Source organism: Capra hircus, chromosome 9 (genome assembly GCF_001704415.2).
Source record: "Capra hircus breed San Clemente chromosome 9, ASM170441v1, whole genome shotgun sequence".
Taxonomy (NCBI): domain Eukaryota; kingdom Metazoa; phylum Chordata; class Mammalia; order Artiodactyla; family Bovidae; genus Capra; species Capra hircus.
Genome location: NC_030816.1, coordinates 82,729,697 through 82,750,451, shown reverse-complemented (window position 1 = coordinate 82,750,451; position 20,755 = coordinate 82,729,697). Strand labels below are relative to the sequence as shown.

Sequence of the window (20,755 nt, the reverse complement as noted above, 5' to 3'; positions counted from 1 at the left end):
ACCCCTCTACTTCTATGATGATTTATGGGAGTTAGAGATGTCAGTTTGCTGGGAGGATTCTGGAGAGACTCTCAAAACCCCAAATCAGAAAACACGTGGCCCCGTGACCAGCCGCTGCCGTGAGGGTCCCCCACCTCCTGCCCGCCCTCTCTGTCCGCCTCACTCTGCTTTCCCCTTTGCAGACTGGCTCCCTCCTCTTCCCCAGAATACATGGGGGTCGGTGGTCCCTTGAAACACCCCCAATTTTCCCTCTCACAGTCCCTATGCCCACGAGGTGCTTTCTTCTCCTCAGACCATTTGCAAATTTCCTGGGAAACAACTCGGTCCTATTTTGGGTCTGGTGGTTATTCCTGGAGTGAGAATTGACTGTGGCCAGGAGCCGTGTGGAAAAACTCTTGGCCCAGCCAGACCCAACCAGCCACAGCAGCAGCCAGGTCAGAGAACAGCTGCTCTCCCCCAACCTGGGGGACGAGCCCCAAAGAACGGGGTGGAAATGCTATCCCAGAATAGATGCCAACACAGACTAATTGGCCAGAGGCTACATTTATTTCAGATGATCTCACCTTTCAATTGATAATCTCATTAATACTGCTGTGCGGAAAAGGCTGGAAGAGAAGCTGTTTAACTCTCAGAACTGAGAACCTATCCTAGTTCACTTCAGTTTCTCTTTTCCCGCACTGACATTGCTCTGTTCCTCCCATATTATTTCAATAAAGTTAGAAAGGATAGGCTACCCACTCCATTATTCTTGGGCTTCCCTTGTGACTCAGCTGGTAAAGGATCGGCCTGCAATGCGAGAGACCTGGGTTCCATCCTTGGGTTGGGGAGATCCCCTGGAGAAGGGAAAGGCTACCCACTCCAGTATTCTGGCCTGGAGAATTCCAGGGACTGTATAGTTCATGGGGTCGCAAAGAGTCAGACACGACTGAGCGACTTTCACTTTCAGATGGATGAGGCATGATGCTTTCAATATGCAACCTTAACACAGGGGCTTCATTTTAAATATTTAATAGATCCTCTGTATTCTGAAACTACCATAATGAGTGTGCTGCTGCTGCTGCTAAGTCGCTTCAGTCGTGTCCGACTCTGTGCAACCCCACAGACAGCAGCCCACCAGGCTCCCCTGTCCCTGGGATTCTCCAGGCAAGAACACTGGAGTGGGTTGCCATTTCCTTCTCCAGTGCATGAAAGTGAAAAGTGAAAGTGAAGTCGCTCAGTCATGTCTGACTCTTCGCGATCCCATGGACTGCAGCCCACCAGGCTCCTCCATCCATGGGATTTTCCAGGCAAGAGGACTGGAGTGGGGTGCCATTGCTTTCTCCGATAATGGGTGTAAATCTCTGCAAAGATAAGCACAGTGGTGTCTGCCCTTACTTCATGCCCATCCTTGTGTGCGGCACACAAACTACACTGGCATGAGATGCCCCGTTTGTACCAAATCCCACTGATGCTCGCAACAGCAGAGAGTATGATAGAACATCCGGGTAAATGGTAGCATCCAAAACCAAATCAGGCTGCTCGGAGAACTTGAAGAAATTATTGATTTTGAACCTTAGTTTCTTTATTTAGAAAATTGGGAGTTGGGACCAGGTATCTTTCAGGATGCCACTAAACCTTAAATTCTGAAGGATCTTCTGAATGACTGTCACAGTTACTGATAGAAAAGTATTTCTTAAGAAATCCGTGCGCTCTGTTGATCACCAATATGAATGGATTCAGCCAAAAAGGGGATCTTCACCAAGAAAAAAAAAATTTTTAATTAACTCTCTCAACTTCCCAGAAGTAAGCAAGTCATTCCTTCGCGCTTCTGTTCTCTTTGAAAACGTTTCTCTCTGCAGAGGCGGGGAGCCCAGCCCTCCGCCTTCACGCGAGGGGCTTGTACCGGCCACCTGTGCGCGCTATAAAAAGCAATCGCTCTGGAGCCACTTCCTACTGGACACTCAGGGGACTGCTTTCCATTCACTGGTCTGCACCGTTCTTTTGGGTAAGAGTGGCCAACAGTTGATGGAATCTTCTGCAATGAGAGATGCTGGGCGACCCGTTTTGGGCAAGTCACATTTGCTGAAAACAGACCCTTGTGGCATGAAGTTCTTTAGAATTCGGCAGGTCAGACCAAGAGCAGGGTGAAAGAGACAGAGAGAGAGAATGAAGGAGCGAGAACTCGCAACTTTCTAGCCAGTTGGCAGATAGAGCGAGTCCCTGAGACAGAGGGCAGGCGCATGCGTGGAAGCGCCTGAGCCCTCGGCTGGGAACAGCACTTCTGACTGCACCACCGCCCGGAAAGACCAGCGTGGGTCCGGGCTGCTCAGGTCCAGTGTGGTCGTGAGACTCTGAGCTCAGCTCCTGGCTCTTCTGGAGCTGCCCCAGCATGCCTGGTCCCCAGGCTCCGAAAGCACCCCCAGGGAAAAGCCGTGATGGGGTCCCCGCTGCAAAAAGCATGGTGAGTAGGGAGACTTAAGCCTGAAGGTCCACTGGGCACTCAGATACTAAGGGGAGTCGAATATAGCAAGTCTTCCCCCCGCCAAAGGGGACTAAAAATAGACTCCAATTTAAAGGTCATTATTCAGAACAGTATATATTGGTTGACCCAAAATTGATTTATGTAGCTATCTAGAAGAATATATTAATATGAAGATCTGCAATAATCTCTACTGGAATGTTAACCATGGTTAGTTAGCATGTAAGAATTTTTGTCCATTGTGCATTTTCACTGTTTATGTATTAGCCATATTTTCTGTTTTTCTACTGTGAGCATTGTATATCCTAACCCCCGAATCTACACCTTTCCTCTTTACGTTGTTGGTGTCTTCTGCCCTTTCCTGTTTATTCTTTTTAGCTCTTCCTCTAAGTACTGGGGGTAGGTCGCACTAGATACTGTGATAAAGAGCTCTCAAAGTGATTTTTTAAATTCACTTTAAAAGAAACATTTAGCATAGAAGAGAAAAAGCAAGTCTTCACATTTTCAGGAACATAAATCTCTGAATTGAGCTTACAGTCAAGAACAGTCATAATTCTGCATACAGAGCACCGGCCCGGCAGTAGGCATGATGTTAAATGATTGTGATTTGTTAATTCATTTACAAATGATGTTAAATTGAAATCAACAGTTGCTTGTTGATGCTAGATCAATTTAACACTTGTTAAGTGAAATGAAACTTCTGTTTATTTAAGGAGTGGATTTCTTTCTTAAAGATGATTCTGTCGTGTTCACATGAAATGATATATCTTGGAGCAAAGGGAAGGAGAAGGGATAAGAGGTTTAAATTTAGACCACCTCAGCCAAATTTAAAGGGGCCACAGGAGCACTTGACCTTGGCCCAGATTCAGGCCAGAAGTCATTAGGAAAAAACTCAACCACCCCAGAAGAGACAAGGCTAAGGATTTGTGTCACCTCTTGGGACAGCAAGAGCGTGACTCTGTCTGAAGTAGACCCACCAGGAATCTTCCATCTCAGCTGGCCGGTGTTCTTGGAAACGAAGCTTTAGGGATTGTTTCTTCTTTGTAACTGCACTTAGCAACTGCCCTCCACGTAGACACTTGTGCAGGTGGCAAGCATGGATCAAATGCAGGCACGTGGAGGACCTTGGGCCAACCAAACAGAGGAGCCCATGGCTGGGAGAAGCCCAGCACAGACTCTGGACGGTGCAGTGAGGTCACAGGTGTCCGGGGAGTACAGAGTGGAGGGCTTCCCCTGGGGAAACAGGGGGCTTCTAGAAGAGATGCCCTGGGCCAGGTCTTGCAGGAAGCATAGGAGTTTGCCAGGCAGAGAAGGGACTTGCAGGCAGGGGAACATCTGGCCACAGACCTGGATGGAAGGTGTGTCCAGGATGTGCTGTTGGGATGCAGGGCCTGTGCTCCAGGTGGGACTCACAGCTCTCCTGCAGGAAAGTGACGTGTTCAGATCTGCGGTTTAAGTGACAACCTGGGGGATTTCCCTCCAGTCCAGTGGTCAGGACCTCACTTCCAATGCAAGGGGTGTGAGTTCAATCCTTGGTCCGGGATCTAGGATCCTACCTGCCTCTCTCAGCCAAAAAACCAAAACAGGAAACAGAAAAGATATTATAAAAAAAATTCAATACAGACCTTAAAAATGGTCCACATTTTAAAAAAAAATTTAAGTGACAATCTGGCAATAATAGAGAGTGTGAGTTGTAGGGGATGGAGAGCAATGGCAGGACACCTCCTGGTCTTGATGTTCCTGCAAAAAGAGGAGCAAGAAATACGAGGGCCTGGGTGGGAGCCCAGAGGATGAGGCGCTTTGTGGGACATTCTGGAGGAAGAAGTCAACAGGGCTCACTGTCAGATGAGGAGGAGTGGATGTGGGAAATGCGCCAGCGTACATGCACAAAGCTTTTGAGGGGGAAAGGTTGAAAAACTGACTATTAGTTAATAACAAAACTTCTCATTTGCAAGAAAAGAAAGACTAGTTAGAGTTCAACTTTTTAAATCATAGAGCAAAAGTAGTCTAGGGCCTATAATTTCAGGAGCATTAGTTCAGACAGGCTTCTTTTAAGAACCTTCTGGACGCTGTGGTCCCAGCATTTGAGTGGAAGCAAAAGCGAGCTAATTTTTTTTTCCTTCTTCGTCTCTAAATGGTGGTGTTCCTTGCTGAGGATAATGACCTCAAAATTGCAACAGTATCAGATTCTGGAAGGAAAGATAGAGGGACACCGGGGACACGTGGAAGCCTATTTGATTTGAAAGAGCTCATTCAGGTCACCAACCTGCAGCAGCGGCTCGTGTACCCAGCCCAGCCCTCACCCTCCACCCTCCGTTCACCACTGCCTGGGGGCTGGCGTGGGGTGGAGGGAAGAGCCTTACCCCTTCTGCTGTTTCTTTGTAATGATAAACTCTGGCTTTTCTCTTTATTGCCTAGTTTCTTTCCATTGTGTGTAGCCTTTATTAAAAACAAAGGCCACGATGGCCACAGGGAAGCCACCAAGTAAAAGGTCTGATTCTCTGTCATCACCCCGGGCTGGGGCCCTCCCAGGGAGAGTGAGCTGCTCTCCCAGTGCCACCTGGTGCCCCCACTGGTTGTAGCCAACCACTTTGGATCAGGCTGTGATACACCCGTTAGGCTTCACCACAAGTGAAGGCCACCATCCCAACGCTGGGTCTGGGGTTGCACCTGGTCCTTGATCCCATTTCCAGCTTCATCAGCCAACATTCCACCAAGGAGGGCCTGATATCAGCCATCTGTCTCTGCTTCTCGAAGCCGCCCCATTGACTTGACTCTGGGAACTGGCTCCTGTGAGCCTGAGTTTGTAGTTCCTTGGGAACACCCAGATCCAGCACCTCCCTCACCTCCTCCGACATTTGGTGGCTCGCTGTTCACCCCGTGACCCCAGATTCCATATTGTCGGTGACGATCACCTACAGAGGCATGGTGGTGGTCCTGCCAGGACCTAACTTCCTGTTAGCACACATCACAGCCTCTGAAACATCACTTCCGTATGAGTGAAGGCCTGAGATCCCAATGAGCACTGTTGCTGGGCGGTTTGTCTGACATCCAGGTGTGGCTGGTGGGAACTCAGAGTCAGGCTATGGTGCTTCAGATGGATCACTCTGCAAATCCGGAAAGGGAAGAGCCCTCAGGCTTTGTCTTAGAAAAGAAGCCGTATTTTGTCAAAGACTTTTAACTTGTGATCCTAAAACTGATTTCATAGCAAAGCCACGTGCCTTCAAAGAGGTGTTGCTGAGTGACCTGCAGGAACATCTCTGCTCCCTTCTCCTTGCCAATCCTCCGAACACAGAGAGCCCTGGGAGTCCTGGTAGCGTGGACTTCAATCGGCAGGCCCTCATGGGTGTGGGACATGCCCTTTGTTGTTCAGTCCCTCAGACGCGCCTGGTTCTTTGCAAGCCCACAGACTGGAGCCCACCAGGCTCCTCTGTCCATGGGAATTCCCAGGTAAGAATACTGGAGTGGATTGCCATTTCCTTCTCCAGGGGATCTTCCCAACCCAGGGATCAAACCCGGGTCTCCTGCATTGGCAGGCGGATTCTTTACCACTGAGCCCCCTGGGAAGCGCAAGACATGCCCTTACACAGTTACAGTCCTACAAAGGTAGTGATGCATCCGGGCCTGAAGTCCTGCTGAACTGCCCAAACCACCCACACTTCCGCCTCCTCTGTAGGGAGCTGGCCCATATTCATGTATTCTGAATTATCTAAGGATCGGCCTGGTTCTCACGCCCAAACTGTAACTTCATAGAAACAGGCTCTGTGAGAAAGGCAGCCTTGCTCAGCAAAATCACATCTCTGTACCCTCCACCCATGCAACCCATTTCCTTCAGATGTATTTAAAATTACAAAATTTTTGCCCATTTGGAAACTTTATTTCCAGTGGGGCATAGAATTAAGATAATATTCAAAGTGTAACCGTCCTTTTGTTAACTTGTAACAAACATGCTCCAGGCTCTTCCTAACAGACAAACATGGGGGACATGTGGGATAAGCAACCTGAAAGAAAACAGAATGTCCTTCTTTGCCTCAGTAAGCTTTTCAAAAAGGTGCGCCTGCTGTCCAGAGCCTTTATGAAATCTCAAGCACATATACAGCAGAGCCCTCAGTAAGTGCCCGGCACTGTTCTAAGCACTCTGGCTAAAAAGAGTTCATCCAGGATCCCTGGTGGTCCTGTGGTTAAGACTCTGCACTCCCAGTGCGGGGGGCATGCGTTCACTCCCTGGTCAGGGAACTAAGAGATGCCTCATGCATGCGTGCCAAGTCCCTCCAGTCATGTCCGACTCTTTCTGACCCCATGGACTATAGCCTGCTGGGCTCCTCTCTCTGTGGCATTCTCCAGGCAAGAATACTGGAGTGGGTTGCCGTGCCCTCCTCCAGGGGATCTTCCTGAGCCAGGGATGGAACCCGCGTCTCCTGTCTCCTGTCTCCTGCATTGGCAGGTTCTTTATCACTACTGCTGCCTGGGAAGCCCAAGATATGACTCAGGTGCAGAGGGGAAAAAAACACTAATGCAATACCCATAATAATGCTGCGGGGATAGTTATTATCTCATTTTATCTTTACATGTGAATCACTTCATAATTCAATAATAATTGTCACTATTGCCATTTTACAAATGAGAGAGAGAGGCGTGGAGGTGAAGTAACAAGGTCATGGCTAGTCCGTGGAGAGCTGGATATGAACCCATTAAAGCACAGGCTCTGCTCTACAATCCTCGTCCTCTTTTAATGGTAAATAACAGAAGAAGTCCTCTATTATTAATTACTTTGTGACTTAGCAGAGGATAAATGGAGGCAGCTCAAAACGTCTCAACCAGTGTCCTCTGGAGTGACCCCCACGGGTCCTGCAGTAAGGGTCCTCCATCCCACCTCACAAACCCGACCCCAGCCTCCCAGGCCCCAGCCCGCCTCGAGGTTCCCCCATCAGCCAAATCCACACCTCCCACAGCAGAGTTCCTTTTCTGGGTCCTGACTCCTTTTCCAAACAGCCGTGCTCTCAGTGTTGACCCTTGTGGGAGGTTAGAAGAATCTCTCTAAGGCACAACTGACCGAAGGCTTTGGTAAAGCATTTGCCTTTTTAAAGAGGAGCTTCTCTGATGAGTAGAAATATAGGCTAAGTGGCAAAGAGAATAAAGAATTCAATTTGGGACATCGTTTTAAAACAAGTATTTTAATTGAGTTATCATTCACATACTCAGTTGTTCAGCCATTGCCACTAACTCCAGAACATTTCCATCACCCAAATCAGAATCCCCAGACATTAGCAGGAAACCCCCCATCCCATTCTTCCCACCTCCTGGCAAGCATTAATCTACTTCCTGCCTCCAAAGATTTGTCTATTCTAGACACTTCCTATCGGAGAAGGCAATGGCAACCCACTCCAGTACTCTTGCCTGGAGAATCTCATGGATGGAGGAGCCTGGTAGGCTACAGTCCATGGGATCGCAAAGAGTCAGACACGACTGAGCGACTTCACTTCACAGACACTTTCTATAAATGGGATCATATAATACGTGGTCTTTTGTGACTGGCTTCTTTCTCTTAGCATAGTGTTTCCCATGCATGTTGTAGCTACCATCAGTACTTTGTTCCCTTTTATGGCTGAAGATTATTTCACTGTAGGAACAGACCACATTTTGTTTATCCACTCATCAGCTGATGGACATTAGGTTGTTCCCTTTTTTTTTTTTTGGTGATTGGGAATAAAGCTGCTATGTACATTCACGTACAAGTTTTTGTGTGGACATAGATTTTCGTTTCCCTTGGGTAGATACCTAGGAGCAGAATTGCTGGATCATAGGATGACAGAATGTAATATTTAAAATGGGAAATTTAGAAGAACCTATTAACTCATAGTATGTCGGTGACTGCCCACAGCCATCCCACCGCTTGTAGCCGCAGGACCTCAGGCGGAGCACGTGACCCCTCCGAATTTCAGGCAGTTGTTTTGTTCTGTCTTTACTGTTACTGTTGTTTTGTAAGTTAAATGTCTTTGAAAACACATTTGCCTCTCAGTTGTGTAGACAAACCAGGATATATACATAAAAGTGTTTATAAATAGTGCATTTCGAGGTTCCTGAGCTATTATCCCCACAGTCCATGTCAGGCAGGGTGGCCATTCACATGAACCAACCTGCATGCTGGTGCTGGGAATCAGGGGAGGCAGCCCCAGAATATGCCTCAATGACATATTGGTTATTTTGAATTAAAGTTACTTAAGAAATGGACAATGCAAGGCAGAGAGCCAACCCTGTGTTTCTTTGTCCTGCCAACTCCTCACAAATGCATTGCCTCTTGGTCTAAAAAGTGTAAAAACTAAACCTGCTCTCATTTCTGTGGGACCTCCATGCCTGTGAATTTAAATGGGTTTTTATTTTCTCCTGTTAAACTGTCCTGTATCAATTTTACCGTTAGTCCAGCCGCAAGAACTGAAGAGGGCTAAGGGTGTGAGGGCCAGCACAGCAGGGGATGGTTTGTTTATAGCGCTCTTTGAGGGTCTTTGCAAGTATTAGTGCAGTTGAGGTACCTTCTGCCTTTCCCTAAAACTGGTCTTGCTCACGACTTTGTTGCACTAACATATTTCTTGCTTCCATCAGTCTCCTGATCCAGAACTTTCCATGTGTATAATATAATTTGAATCGTTGACCCCTTAGCGATCTGGCCATCCTTACTTTCCATTCTTACCTACATTCTCACTCACCCACTGACTCCTGGACACCCTCCGATTTCCTGCCCCACTGCCTTTGCTAGAACTTCTCCCCCTACCAACGCATGCCTCTCCCCACCCACGCCTGCCACCATCTGCATCATCGACCCCAACACCAGGCCAGATCAAAGGTCACCCTTCCAGCAGGTTCTATCAGATCTGCTCCCACCAGCCCCAGCTCCATGCCAGAAATCATGTTTCCTCCTTGTGTTCCCATAGCAGTCCCAGCATTCTTCTAGAACATTCTCTCTGTGTTACGATTATTTTGAATACATGTCTTTGTTACCACACTGTGAGTTTGTTATTGTAACACTGTCCTTCATGATGTAGCATTGCTGGGGCTTTGCAAATAGTAGATATTTAAAGTTTTTTAAGTTGAACAATTTGTACCCTTCAAAACAATGGGGTTTTCATAGTATGTCCTTAAATAACAAGTATCACCATGCTACAAATCTGTAAAAATAAGAACTGTAAGTCCTGCATTCTGTTGTTGAAAGTCAGCTCATGTCAGCAGGCATACCTTGGTTGATTGCTGGTTATGTAAACTTGGGCACATTCTGAATTCTCAGTGTTTCGATGTCCTTTTGGTAAAGATGGGAATAATAACTACCAACCTCTGAGAGTTGCTAGGAGGAAAACAAATGGGACTGTCTACACAATCCCCCGGGAAGGTGCCTGACTTGCAAGAAGTCTTCAGTAACTATTAACTGTTACTCACCCCAAGGGTGATTTCCACCGGACTGCCTAGAGAAGTCTGGAAAATGGCCCTTTAGGTGCCGCAGTTACCAACTCTGACCAGAAGGAGGCGCCCAGCCTCCAGAACTGTAATCATTTAGCGTCCAGCTGGAGCCCCGCAATAGAGAATTCCGTCTGGGGGTGGCGGGCAGAGGTGTGTTTAGAAACATCAAGAAAACCTCGGATTTTAAAGGTCACCACAAGGGCGTTTGGCAAGTCCCACTGCGCCTCCATCTCCACCCACCACCTGTTTAGAAAGGGCAGTGGTGCTGAGGTGTGAGCCCAGGGACGCGCGAGGAAGAAGCTTGGTCTGAAGCTGGGGACACATATACTGGTTTTCAGATCATGATTTCTTCCAGGATTAGCTAAAGTGTATCCATCCAGCCTCGTTCGTGTGGTCACCTCCTGAACGTGGGATACAACGGGCCATGTGAAATCTCTTTCCTGTCCTCTAGTTCCCCCGTTTCCTCCTCCAGACAGACTGTTCCTCTGTTCCCTGGGCCTGAGCATCCCTGCCCACTCCCAAGTCCCACATGCCCATTTTTATCGTTCAGCAGCTAAGTCCTGTCCGACTCTTTGCGACCCCATGGACTGCAGCACGCCAAGCTTCCCTGTCCTTCAGTTTCTCCTGCCGGAGTTTGCCCAGGTTCATGTCCTTTGAGTCGGCGGTGCCATCCAACCATCTCATCCTTTGCTAACCCCCTTCTCCTTTGACCTTCAGTCTTTCCCAATATCAGGGTCTTTTCCAATGAGTTGACTCTCTGCACCACATGGCCAGAGTATTGGAGCTTCAGCATCAGTCTTTCCAATGAATATTCAGGTTGATTTCCATTAGGATGGACTGGTTTGATCTCCTTGCAGTCCAGGGGACTCTCAAGAGTCTTCTCCAGCACCACAGTTGGAAAGCATCAATTCTTCTGCCTGACCTGCCCCAATCCTGCTGGTGTTTCTAGGTCCAGCTCATAAGCCACCTCCTCCAGGAGGCCTGCTCTGACAGCTGTAATTCTACAAACTCCTCCTCTGCTGAGCATCTGCCTTTGGCATTTCCACGCAGTCAGATACTATCCCCAGTGCTGCCTGTCAGAAGCGTCCCTGTCCACAGAGCTACCTGAGGACAGGACACGCCTCGTATGTGCCCTGCCAGTAGTCAGTGCAGGATCTTGCATGGAGCGCAACAGCTGGAACAACTGGAGAAGGGCCAGGTGTCTTGCAGGTGTGAGAGCAAAAGGATGGCTCCTTAATCTGCACCATAAACAGAGAAAAAAAACCCATTTCCTCCAACTCCGTAGTCAAAATATGACACACGAAAGCCACTGCAGTTATGTCTTATGTAGGTATGGTACATTACCTGCTCACTTCCACACTGCTGCTGCTGCTGCTAAGTCGCTTCAGTCATGTCCAACTCTGTGCGACCCCATAGATGGCAGCCCACCAGGATCCCCCGTCCCTGGGATTCTCCAGGCAAGAACACTGGAGTGGGTTGGAGTGGGTAGCCATTTCCTTCTCCAATGCATGAAAGTGGAAGTGAAGTCGCTCAGTCATGTCCGACTCTTTGCGACCCCATGGACTGCAGCTACAGGCCCCTCCGTCCATGGTGTTTTCCAGGCAAGGGTTCTGGAGTGGGGTGCCATCGCCTTCTCCCTCTCCCGCACTGTCAGTATGTATTGATGCTTTGTTCACTTGTGGTTGGCTTTATGCATTTAGCGTTTGGTGAGTAAACTCACTAGATGTTAGATTGCTGGCCTCCACACTGCTGTCAGCCTTGTGCTAGGAAGACGGGGAGGGGAGCAGATGTGCCCAGCCCACCAGGGTCACACAACAACGTCATCTTGCACTTATACACACCTGGCCCTGGGCTGCGAGACTCTGGGGAAAGGAATTGGAATAAGAGGACACCGTCTCCGTCTTGGGGACACGCTATCTGATGGGGACACAGTTAAACCAGATTCCAGGCACTCAGGTCATCAGCTTCTCAGAGGATCTGATGAAGGGCTCAGATAACAGACTTTATTTGATACTGTTCTGACACAAGAACACTCAGAAGCATGGGGTAGGGACCGTTCCCTGGTGGCCTAGTGCTTAGGATTCCAGGCTTTCACTACCATGGCCCAGGTTCAGTCCCTGTTTGGGGAACCAAGGTCCCACAAGCTGTGTGGTGGCACAGCAAAAAACAAGTCAGTAAATAAAATTTTTAAAAATAAACAGCAAAGCTGTAGGAATGTGTTGAGGGAATTAGTAACCCTTTACGCCTACCTCCACCTCCCAAATCTCCTACCTGCTCTCTCATATTCTCATTTCCTTTCATAAGAAAATAAAGTATTTCATTTCACAAGAAGTCAGGCTTAGAAAACTGACAAACGAATATCCTATTCCTGATGGAGGGGTAAGGAAAAGCAGGAAAGAACCCAGGGCGTGCCCATTTTACAGATCAGGAGACTGAGGCTCCATACAGAAGGCTCAGCAACTTGGCTCGGCTCACAGGGCAGGTGGCAGCACTCCAGCCCAGACCTCCTGAGTTCAGACATCCCTCTCTCCTGGTCTTCACTTCCTTCTGCATGCCAACTCAGGGCCCGAGTTACAGAGTATTTGGGGCCCTCTGCTGCCTCAGGGGATCCCAGCAGGATCAACTGTCATGAAGCCAGGTGGAGAGAAGCTGAGATGGAAAACTGGTGTGAGGCCACCTCCACGCAGGCTCCCAGGGCCCAGCCAGCCCCCGGGCCCATGTGCAACGCCAACCCCTACTCCTGCAGAACCTGCTGGAAGCCACAGAACCACCATGTCTAGAGCCAGGGAGCTGAGCCCACGCTTCAGGACAGCGGTGCAAGGGAAACGAAGAACGTGACCTCCCTCTGGCTGAGGACTCAGACGGCGACCCACCCACCGAGGGCAGTGGCTGGCCCCGCAGTGGCATGGAGAGAGGCCGGTGTGGAGTGTGCCTGGCCCAGACAGTACCCGGCCCAGGGAGTGCCCGGGATGGTCCAAGAGCTTCCCACCGGCCTCTGTAGGTCCCACCAGGCCAGGCGTGAGTGTTTCTCATGCTCACAGCTTCCCTAATGAAGCTGGGTTTCCCTCTGCAATTACTTTGCCTTTCTGGAAAGGGCACCATGAAAACAATGACAAGATTTTGAGGAATCTTCCAAACAGCCCTTGCGTGACCCCCAGAGCTGGATAGAGCAGACAAAGATGTGAGGTCGGACCTTCTTGGTTTGCAGAGCAGGTTTCCAGCATCTTCAGATTCACCCTACTTCCCCTCTTAGGAAAACCTGCTTTTAGGAAAAGAATAAATCACAGCCTGGAGGTTTAAATGAGTACAAGTGTCTTGTAATGTTGTCTTTTACCAGGGGGGCAGAAAACTTTTTGGACGGGAATGACTCTACAGGGGTGGCTTTTAGGCATATTTGGGACACAGAACAGGTGCTTCAGAGAAGAGAGCCCCCTCTTCACTCCCAACACCAGGTGGGTTAGAAGCCACTTCCTTTGTCCTTGTTCCAGTTCAGTCAGAAGGTTCTTCACATACCTGCCGCGTGGTACTCTAGGGAGAGATGGCCCAGCCCACCAGCATATCTTCCTGGGGACCATTCGCCTCAATTTTGCCATCTGCCTCCCTTCGTTCATACACATCCAAACTCCTCATCGTCCCTGTAAGTTCACCCAAAGCTAGAAAGCCATCCCCTACCCCCATCTCTCTACCCTGCAGGCTCAGCATGGTGGATGACCATGAACTTTCTGTCTGACCTTGGAATGAGTTTTGCACGTGATTATCAGAGTGGGTCCAATATTAGGATTTCTACCTGCAGTGAGATCTCATGACATGCCTAGAAAGAACCACATCACTAAATGCTGAGCCTAGACCGGGAAGGCCTGGTCACTGGGCACCAGGAAGACACGCAGTCCCCTCTGCTCCTGCACTAGCCGCCTGCAGTCTGGGAATGGGCAGGTCCCCCTTCCCTGCCAGAGATCCCTCAGCGCCTACAGAGTGGGAGGAGACAAAGTGTGTGTGTGTGTGTGTGTGCCTATTGTCACTTCAGTCGTGTCCGACTCTTTGCGACCCCATGGGCTATAGCCCGCCAGGCTCCTCTGTCCATGGGATTCTCCAGGGAAGAACACTCGAGTGGGTTGCCATTTCCTCCTCCAGGGGACCTTCCTGACCCAGGGATCAAACCCACATCTCCTGCATTGGCAGGTGGGTTCTTTCCCACTAGCGCTGTCTGGGAAGCCCCCAACAGAGGGTGTGAGATGTCTATAAAGCACAATAGATCGGAATAGAAGCCCCCCCTCATTAAAGCTGAAATGTGGCTAAAGTCTTTAACTGTGTGACTCACAACAAACTGGAAAATTCACAGGAGTCAACAGGAGATGGTTGAATGGCATCACCAACTCAGTGGACATGCGTGCGTGTCCAGCTCTTTGCAACCCTTCTGGACTGTCCCCTGCCGGGCTCCTCTGTCCAGGGGGTTCTCCACACAAGAAGAATGGAGCAGGTTGAGCTTAAGATGGAGATGGTGAAGAACAGAGAAGCCTGGTGTGCCGCAGATCATGGGTCGAAAAGAGTCGGACACAACTTAGGGACTGAACAACGATGACAGTGTGGCGGAAATCTGTAGCCTTTCCCAATAAAGTGCAAAACAAGACTCCTTCACACACAGGTAGCTGGGTATCATTGAGAAAACACTGGGGATCAATATTTTGCAGAAATAAAACCAAAGTGCTGCTTACGGGTTGTTGAATTGCCACATCTCAAAGGGGCTGCGTATACAACTTCAGCATCAGAGTAGCTAAATTAGGCCCAGGAATCAAATCTCTTGACTGTACCAAATGGGCAGAAGACCTCTGGAGGGGGCGTTGTGGGCAGAGCCTAGGCAGGGACTCAGAGACCGCGCCTGACTGCACAGAGGGGGTGGTGGGGCGGGGCTCGGGGGACTGGTGAGAAGCCCCCTGCACCTGCTGTGCCTCAGGAGAGGGTGCTCAGGCCAGCTCCCCCTGACGGTCCGGGTGTGGAGGTGCGGCCTCCCCACCTCCCTGCTCCCAGAGGGCTTGGTGTCTCCTGAGGGTGGTGCTTTCCTTACGAAGGGGCAGACCAGGGCAGCCCCCTCTCTTTAGGTTCTTTGCACAGTTTGGCTTTAATGAAAGATATTTCTGTGGACACCTTTTGCAAGAAGACTTTGTGGATGCCTGTTTTCCCTTCTCTCGAGTATATTTGTACAGGTGGAAGTTCTGATTATGATATTGTGATTTGTGACATGTAGATTTGGTCATTCAGATGAGCAATGCAGGACTTCCAGTCACACGCTGTTTGGCAAAACTGATCTCAAGGACTCGTCTAGCAACACGGTGGCTGAGAAGTTAGAGGAACATGTGGCTACTGATGTAGAGCTGTTAAGAGTGAAGAAAGAGTTGTTGTTGTTGTTGTTGTTGTTGTTGTTGTTGTTGCTAAGTTGCATCCAACTCTGCAACCCCATGGACTGTAGCACACCAGGGTCCTCTGTCCTCCCAGAGTTTGCTCAAATTCATGTCCACTGAGTCGGTGATGCCATCCAACCATCCCATCCTCTGTCGTCCCCTTCTCCTCCTGCCCTCAGTCTTTCCCAGCATCAGGGTCTTTTCAAGTGAGTCAGCTCTTTGCATCAGGTGGCCAAAGTATTGGAACTTCAGCATCAGTCCTTCTAAGGAATATTCAGGGTTGATTTCCTTTAGGATTGACTGGTTTGATCTCCTTGCTGTCCAAGGGACTCTCAAGGATCTTCTCCATCACTGCAATTTGAAAGTATCAATTCTTCAGCACTCAGCCTTCTTTATGGTCCAACTCTCACATCCCATGACTACTGAAAAAACCATTTGACTATATGGAGCTTTGTCAGCAAAGTGAAGTCTCTGCGTTTTAATACGCTGTCTAGGTTTGTTATAGCTTTCCTTCCAAGGGTTAGGGTTAGGCATTATGTTCGTGTAATCTCCACCATGCGACAGCATGTGGAAATTAAAATGAATACAAGTGAAAAATATAATTGAAAAAAATTAAAAGACAACCCCACTCTGCTTTGTTTCTGCAGCTTGGAAGCCTGACCCAGCGCTGCCCCTCAGTGCCAGCAACCGGACTGGGCAAGATGTTCAGCAAGACATGGCTACCCGCCAGGTAAGTGAAGACCTCCCCACACCCTGCGGGAAGTGGAGCAGTCAGGTGGGGAGCCTCTCTGAGCGGAGGTGCCGCCTGGTTCTCTTCTCATTTCGTGGCCCGTCACTAGGGGGTCTGTGTCTCCAGGGCACCATCCCTCCCACAACAGAACGGGTCATGCTAGTCCACGTGAAGGTGGACCAAGCAAAGGCCTCAGTTTACCCCCAGGCACCAGGCACCACAGGGGCAGAGTGTTGTTGGGCTGCTCACTGGCTCACCCCTGGGGTCTTGGCATTATGTGGGTACCCTCCAAGAAAGACCAAAGTGCAGGAAAGAAACAGTTCACCAAGTGAAATGTGGAGCTGAGACTGATGTTTAAATTCAATCTTTGCTTTGCTGAACTGGCCCAAGTTGGATGAGTGTCCGTGTCCCTCCTGGGATCTCACTCACCCCAGGAGGTAACCAGGGCAGAACAGCAGCAAGGAAGAACTCCTGTTCTTAGGCGTCTCCCATACGATGCTGCTCCCCGTCACCACGTTGCACCATTTACCCTCCAGTTTGCCTTGGGAATGGATCCAATTTTTATCCCAACAAAAGTGGAGGAGGTTGAGTAACTCGTCACAGGATGACAAGGGCTGGGAGCCCGGTTCAGATCTGAGTGACGCCAGAGTCTCAGGGCTTCTCTAAAACTCTCTGCACAGAGTCACTTTACAGGGACCTAAAGCAGCATGGCAGGACCCTGGGAAGATAACCAAACAGAGCCCGCCCCAGGCAGTGGACGGCACGTGGCAAGGCCAGAGCACTCTCGGAGAAAGGAGGCCACCCTGTGATTCCACAGAGGCCCCGCCTTTATCCCCAGACCCCACGCTTGGGCACAGAGCCCCCATTCCAGGATGCCATGGACACAACCCACGCCTACAGAAACACATGGAGAAGGTTCCCAACTCGTGCTGGGGAACAGGCTGCACTTGAGAGCCCCCGGGACCCCTGTAGAGTGCTCCCTCCCTTCCTCAAAGCCTCCCTGAATGTGAAAGCTTAGTTCTTGCAGACGGTAATTACTGCTTTCACACATCTCCCGGAAGCTTTTGGGCAGAACCCATAGCACTTGATGGAAGATAAAATTTTCCATCTGTTTCTAAAATCCTTCACTATCACCTTTAAGAATGAAGGTCATACAGCTGCCATCCTAATGGGAGCCTTTGAGTCATTAGGTTTGATATCATGACTTTTGTGAAAGGATGGCTGGGGGGCAGGGATCAGAGGGCAGGAGAGGCCTGAGGGGACACGGCAGACACAGCCCCGCCTCTATCCACTCAGCATCACCTGGAGGAAGTGCTGATCTCAGAAGGTTGCCCTGGCAACAGACCCGGGTGCATACAGCATGATCAGGATCCCAGGAGGGGAGGGGAGGCTGCCCAGAAGGGGCTGGGAGCAGAGCAGAACACTTAGGGGGCTTGCCTGAGGGTCGCCGAGCTGGTTCAGCAACCCTGAGTCACAAACGTGGGTTCACGGATGAGATACCACGTTGTCATTGTTCAGTCGCCAAGTCGTGTCCAGCTCTTCCTGACCCCACGGACTGCAGCATGCCAGGCTTCTCTGTCCCTCACCGTCTCCCAGAGTTTGCCCAAGTTCATGTCCATTGAATCGGTGATGCCGTCCAACCACCTCGTCCTCTGTCACCCTCTTCTCCTTCTGCCTTCAGTGTTTCCCATCATCAGAGTCTTTTCTACAAAGACACAACAGGTGATGGCAGATTCCCTGGTAAAGTTATGGGAACTCATTGTCTCCATCAGGCAGATGAAGACGACTTTCCCAGGCTCTCCAAACATGGGGGAGAGTGGACTGAAATCTAGGTGATGCACTTGGCCTACAGGAGGGCAAGGGTGCCTGGGAGCGGGGGGAGGCAGACCACAGCATCCCACACAGCAGGTGTTGCCTGGAAAGGCCACTCCTCAGCCCTCCACTTGGGAGAAGATGCCCGAACCTCACAGGCTGAAGGGAGGTCAACAGAGGCCCTTTGAGACTGTGGCTGGAGATGGTTAAAATCTGCTAGCTGGGTACAAAATATTTGAATCCATATACTATGATTTTAATCATCATCTTTAGTGGTTAAAACTTAGCATGAAGATTTCAAAGAATATAGGGACTGTAATGGTCTCTCATAAGGTAATATCCACACAGGGAAGGATGAGAAAAATCAGGACTGAAAATCTGGTTAAGAGAAGAGACAATGATGGTGGGTGCTGAGTAAAATCCTCGCATGGTTAAGCGTATTCCAGAAGATAAGTGAAAGTAAAGCGTGTCTGACTTCACTAATGCAGACAAGTTACATACCTTTCCCGCCACATCAGCACCTGTTTCACCCAGCGCTTTCAGGTGCTGCTTTCAGGAAAGAGAGCAGTTTCTTTCCTCCACTTACGGATCATCTATGACACGCAAGGCACTCTACTGTGTTTCCTGCTGAGAGGATGGATAAATTCTGTTTGACTCAGCCAAGCTCATATCAAGCTTGAGGTACAGAGGTGGTCCCATAGCCAGACCACCCAGCGTGCTCCTGCTTAGATACGCTTAGAGGTACCTGTGTCTCTTAAAGCTAAACATCTGGTCACAGGGCAAGATAACCACGTTTCTTTGGTAAGTCACTGGAAGCAGTGTGATTTGACTAATGAGTCGGGTTGTTTAGTGATCACAGAGGGCAGCACCTGAAAGTGTTAGTTGCCCAGTCACGTCTGATTCTTTGCGACCCCGTGAACTGTAGCCTGCCAGGTTCCCTTGTCCCTGGGATTCTCCAGGCAAGAATACTGGAATGGGCAGCCATTCCCTTCTCCAGGGGATCTTCCTGACCCAGGGATCAAACCTGGTTTCCTGCACTGCAGGCAGATTCTTTACCATCTGAGCCACCAGGGAAGGCCGCTCCTATAGCTATACTGTTTGCTCAAACCTCATCACAGATAACAATAGCAATTAATTTTAACTATTATGGCTTCCAGGCTATCTTGCCAGTTGACCCCTGGGACCAGATGTTTAGGTTGAGGAGGTGCAAGTACCTCTAAGAGTATCTAAGCACGAGCACGCTGGATGGTCTGGCTGTGGAACCACCTTCAGACCTCAAACTTGATATGCTGCTAAGTTGCTTCAGTCGTGTCCGACTCTGTGCAACCCATAGACGGCAGCCCGCCAGGCTCCCCCGTCCCTGGGATTCTCCAGGCAAGAGTACTGGAGTGGGTTGCCATTTCCTTCTCCGATGCATGAAAGTGAAAAGTGAAAGTGAAGTCGCTCAGTCGTGTATACGACTCCTAGCGACCCCATGGACTGCAGCCTACCAGGCTCCTCCGTCCATGGGATTTTCCAGGCAAGAGTACTGGAGTGGGTTGCCATTGCCTTCTCCAAACTTGATAAGAGTGTGGCCAAATCAAACAGAATTTACCCATCCTCTCAGCAGGGAACACAGTAGAGCGCTTTGCATACAGTGGGAGATCCATAAGTGGCTGAAATATCCGCCCTATTTATCAGGGTGACCGCACCATTCAAATGCAAGTGACAATGTTCATATGACATTTACCAAGTCCTGTGTGAATCAGGCTAACCACATCTTCTGACCTGATTTAGCTCAGAACTGGTTTTGGTGTCTAATCTTAATAGCCTAGCTTCCAGGCTGTCAATCAAACAACAGATTTACTGAGCACCGTCTATGTACCTGACACAGAGCTGGACACTAGGGAGGCCGCGATGGATAAAACAAAGGCCCTGCTCTCGAAATGTTCCCGACATAGTGACAGGTGAACAAGTAACCACAGGAGAGCAAGACAGGTGTTAGAGACAGAGCAAGGTGCTGGGTGCTGGCAGACTCCAAGGAGGCACTCCCGTGTGCCGAAGAGTCAGAGCTGGCTTCAGTTGGATGGGGAATGGATTCTGATAGACAAGAGGGAATTGGCCAGGCCGGAAGGGGCCGCTGCAGGTACACAGTGACACGTCCTAAAGGGCCAGTAGTAGCGTGTCATTTATACACTCATGAAATTCCTATGGAATGGTGAATCCTAGTTAGGAGACATAAACTCCTTTGAGAGTCTGATTTTTTTAATTGATGTCCCCAGCCCCCACGAAGCCACCCTTGGACTCCTGTTTAGAAAATCCTCCTGTAGGGTATTTAGAGTCTGGAGGCCTGGCTTTATCTCCTCCTCTGTCAACATTTACCTTCTGTTCCTCACAGCTCTGAGCCTTGGGTTGCCCATCTGTAAATAGGGCTCACGGATTCTTGCTTGACTCACAAGGTAGATGAGAATTAAAGCAAGGCCATGTAGGTAAAGAGTAGTCTAAATTCTAAATCTTCTGAAAGCCATGTATGAATTTTAGAGAAAATATTAGAGAACTAATGATAACACAGTGATATTTAATGATAACACAAGGGCTTCCCTGGCCGCTCAGCTGGTAAAGAATCTGCCTGCAATGTGGGAGACCTTGGTTTGATCCCTGGGTTGGGAAGATCCCCTGGAGAAGGGAAAGGCTACCCTCTCCATTATTATGGCCTGGAGAGTTCCAAAGGGGTTGCAAAGAGTCGGACATGACTGAGCGACTTTCACACTTTCACACAATGATAACATCACAGGAGGAAAAGAGGCTCAGACCACAAAGCCCTGAGACTCTCAAAGGCAGTGGCAGCTCTGTGAGATTTTAAGTCTGGGACTAGATCAAGCTCATACACTTAAAAAAAATCCCCAGAGAGTTATGTGGAGGATGGAGGGG

General features: G+C 49.4%; 1 protein-coding gene across 1 annotated transcript in view; it reads left to right on the top strand.

Annotated features, from left to right (window-relative positions):
- LOC108636785 (rho GTPase-activating protein 20-like) overlaps positions 2,196 to 20,755 on the top strand; it is a 50,279-nt gene continuing 31,719 nt past the window's right edge. Inside the window, exons 1-2 of the mRNA XM_018053536.1 lie at positions 2,196 to 2,440; positions 15,951 to 16,033. Of these exons, the coding sequence (XP_017909025.1) occupies positions 2,369 to 2,440; positions 15,951 to 16,033 (155 nt within the window). The 5' untranslated portion in view covers positions 2,196 to 2,368. The remainder of the gene's footprint in view (positions 2,441 to 15,950; positions 16,034 to 20,755) is intronic.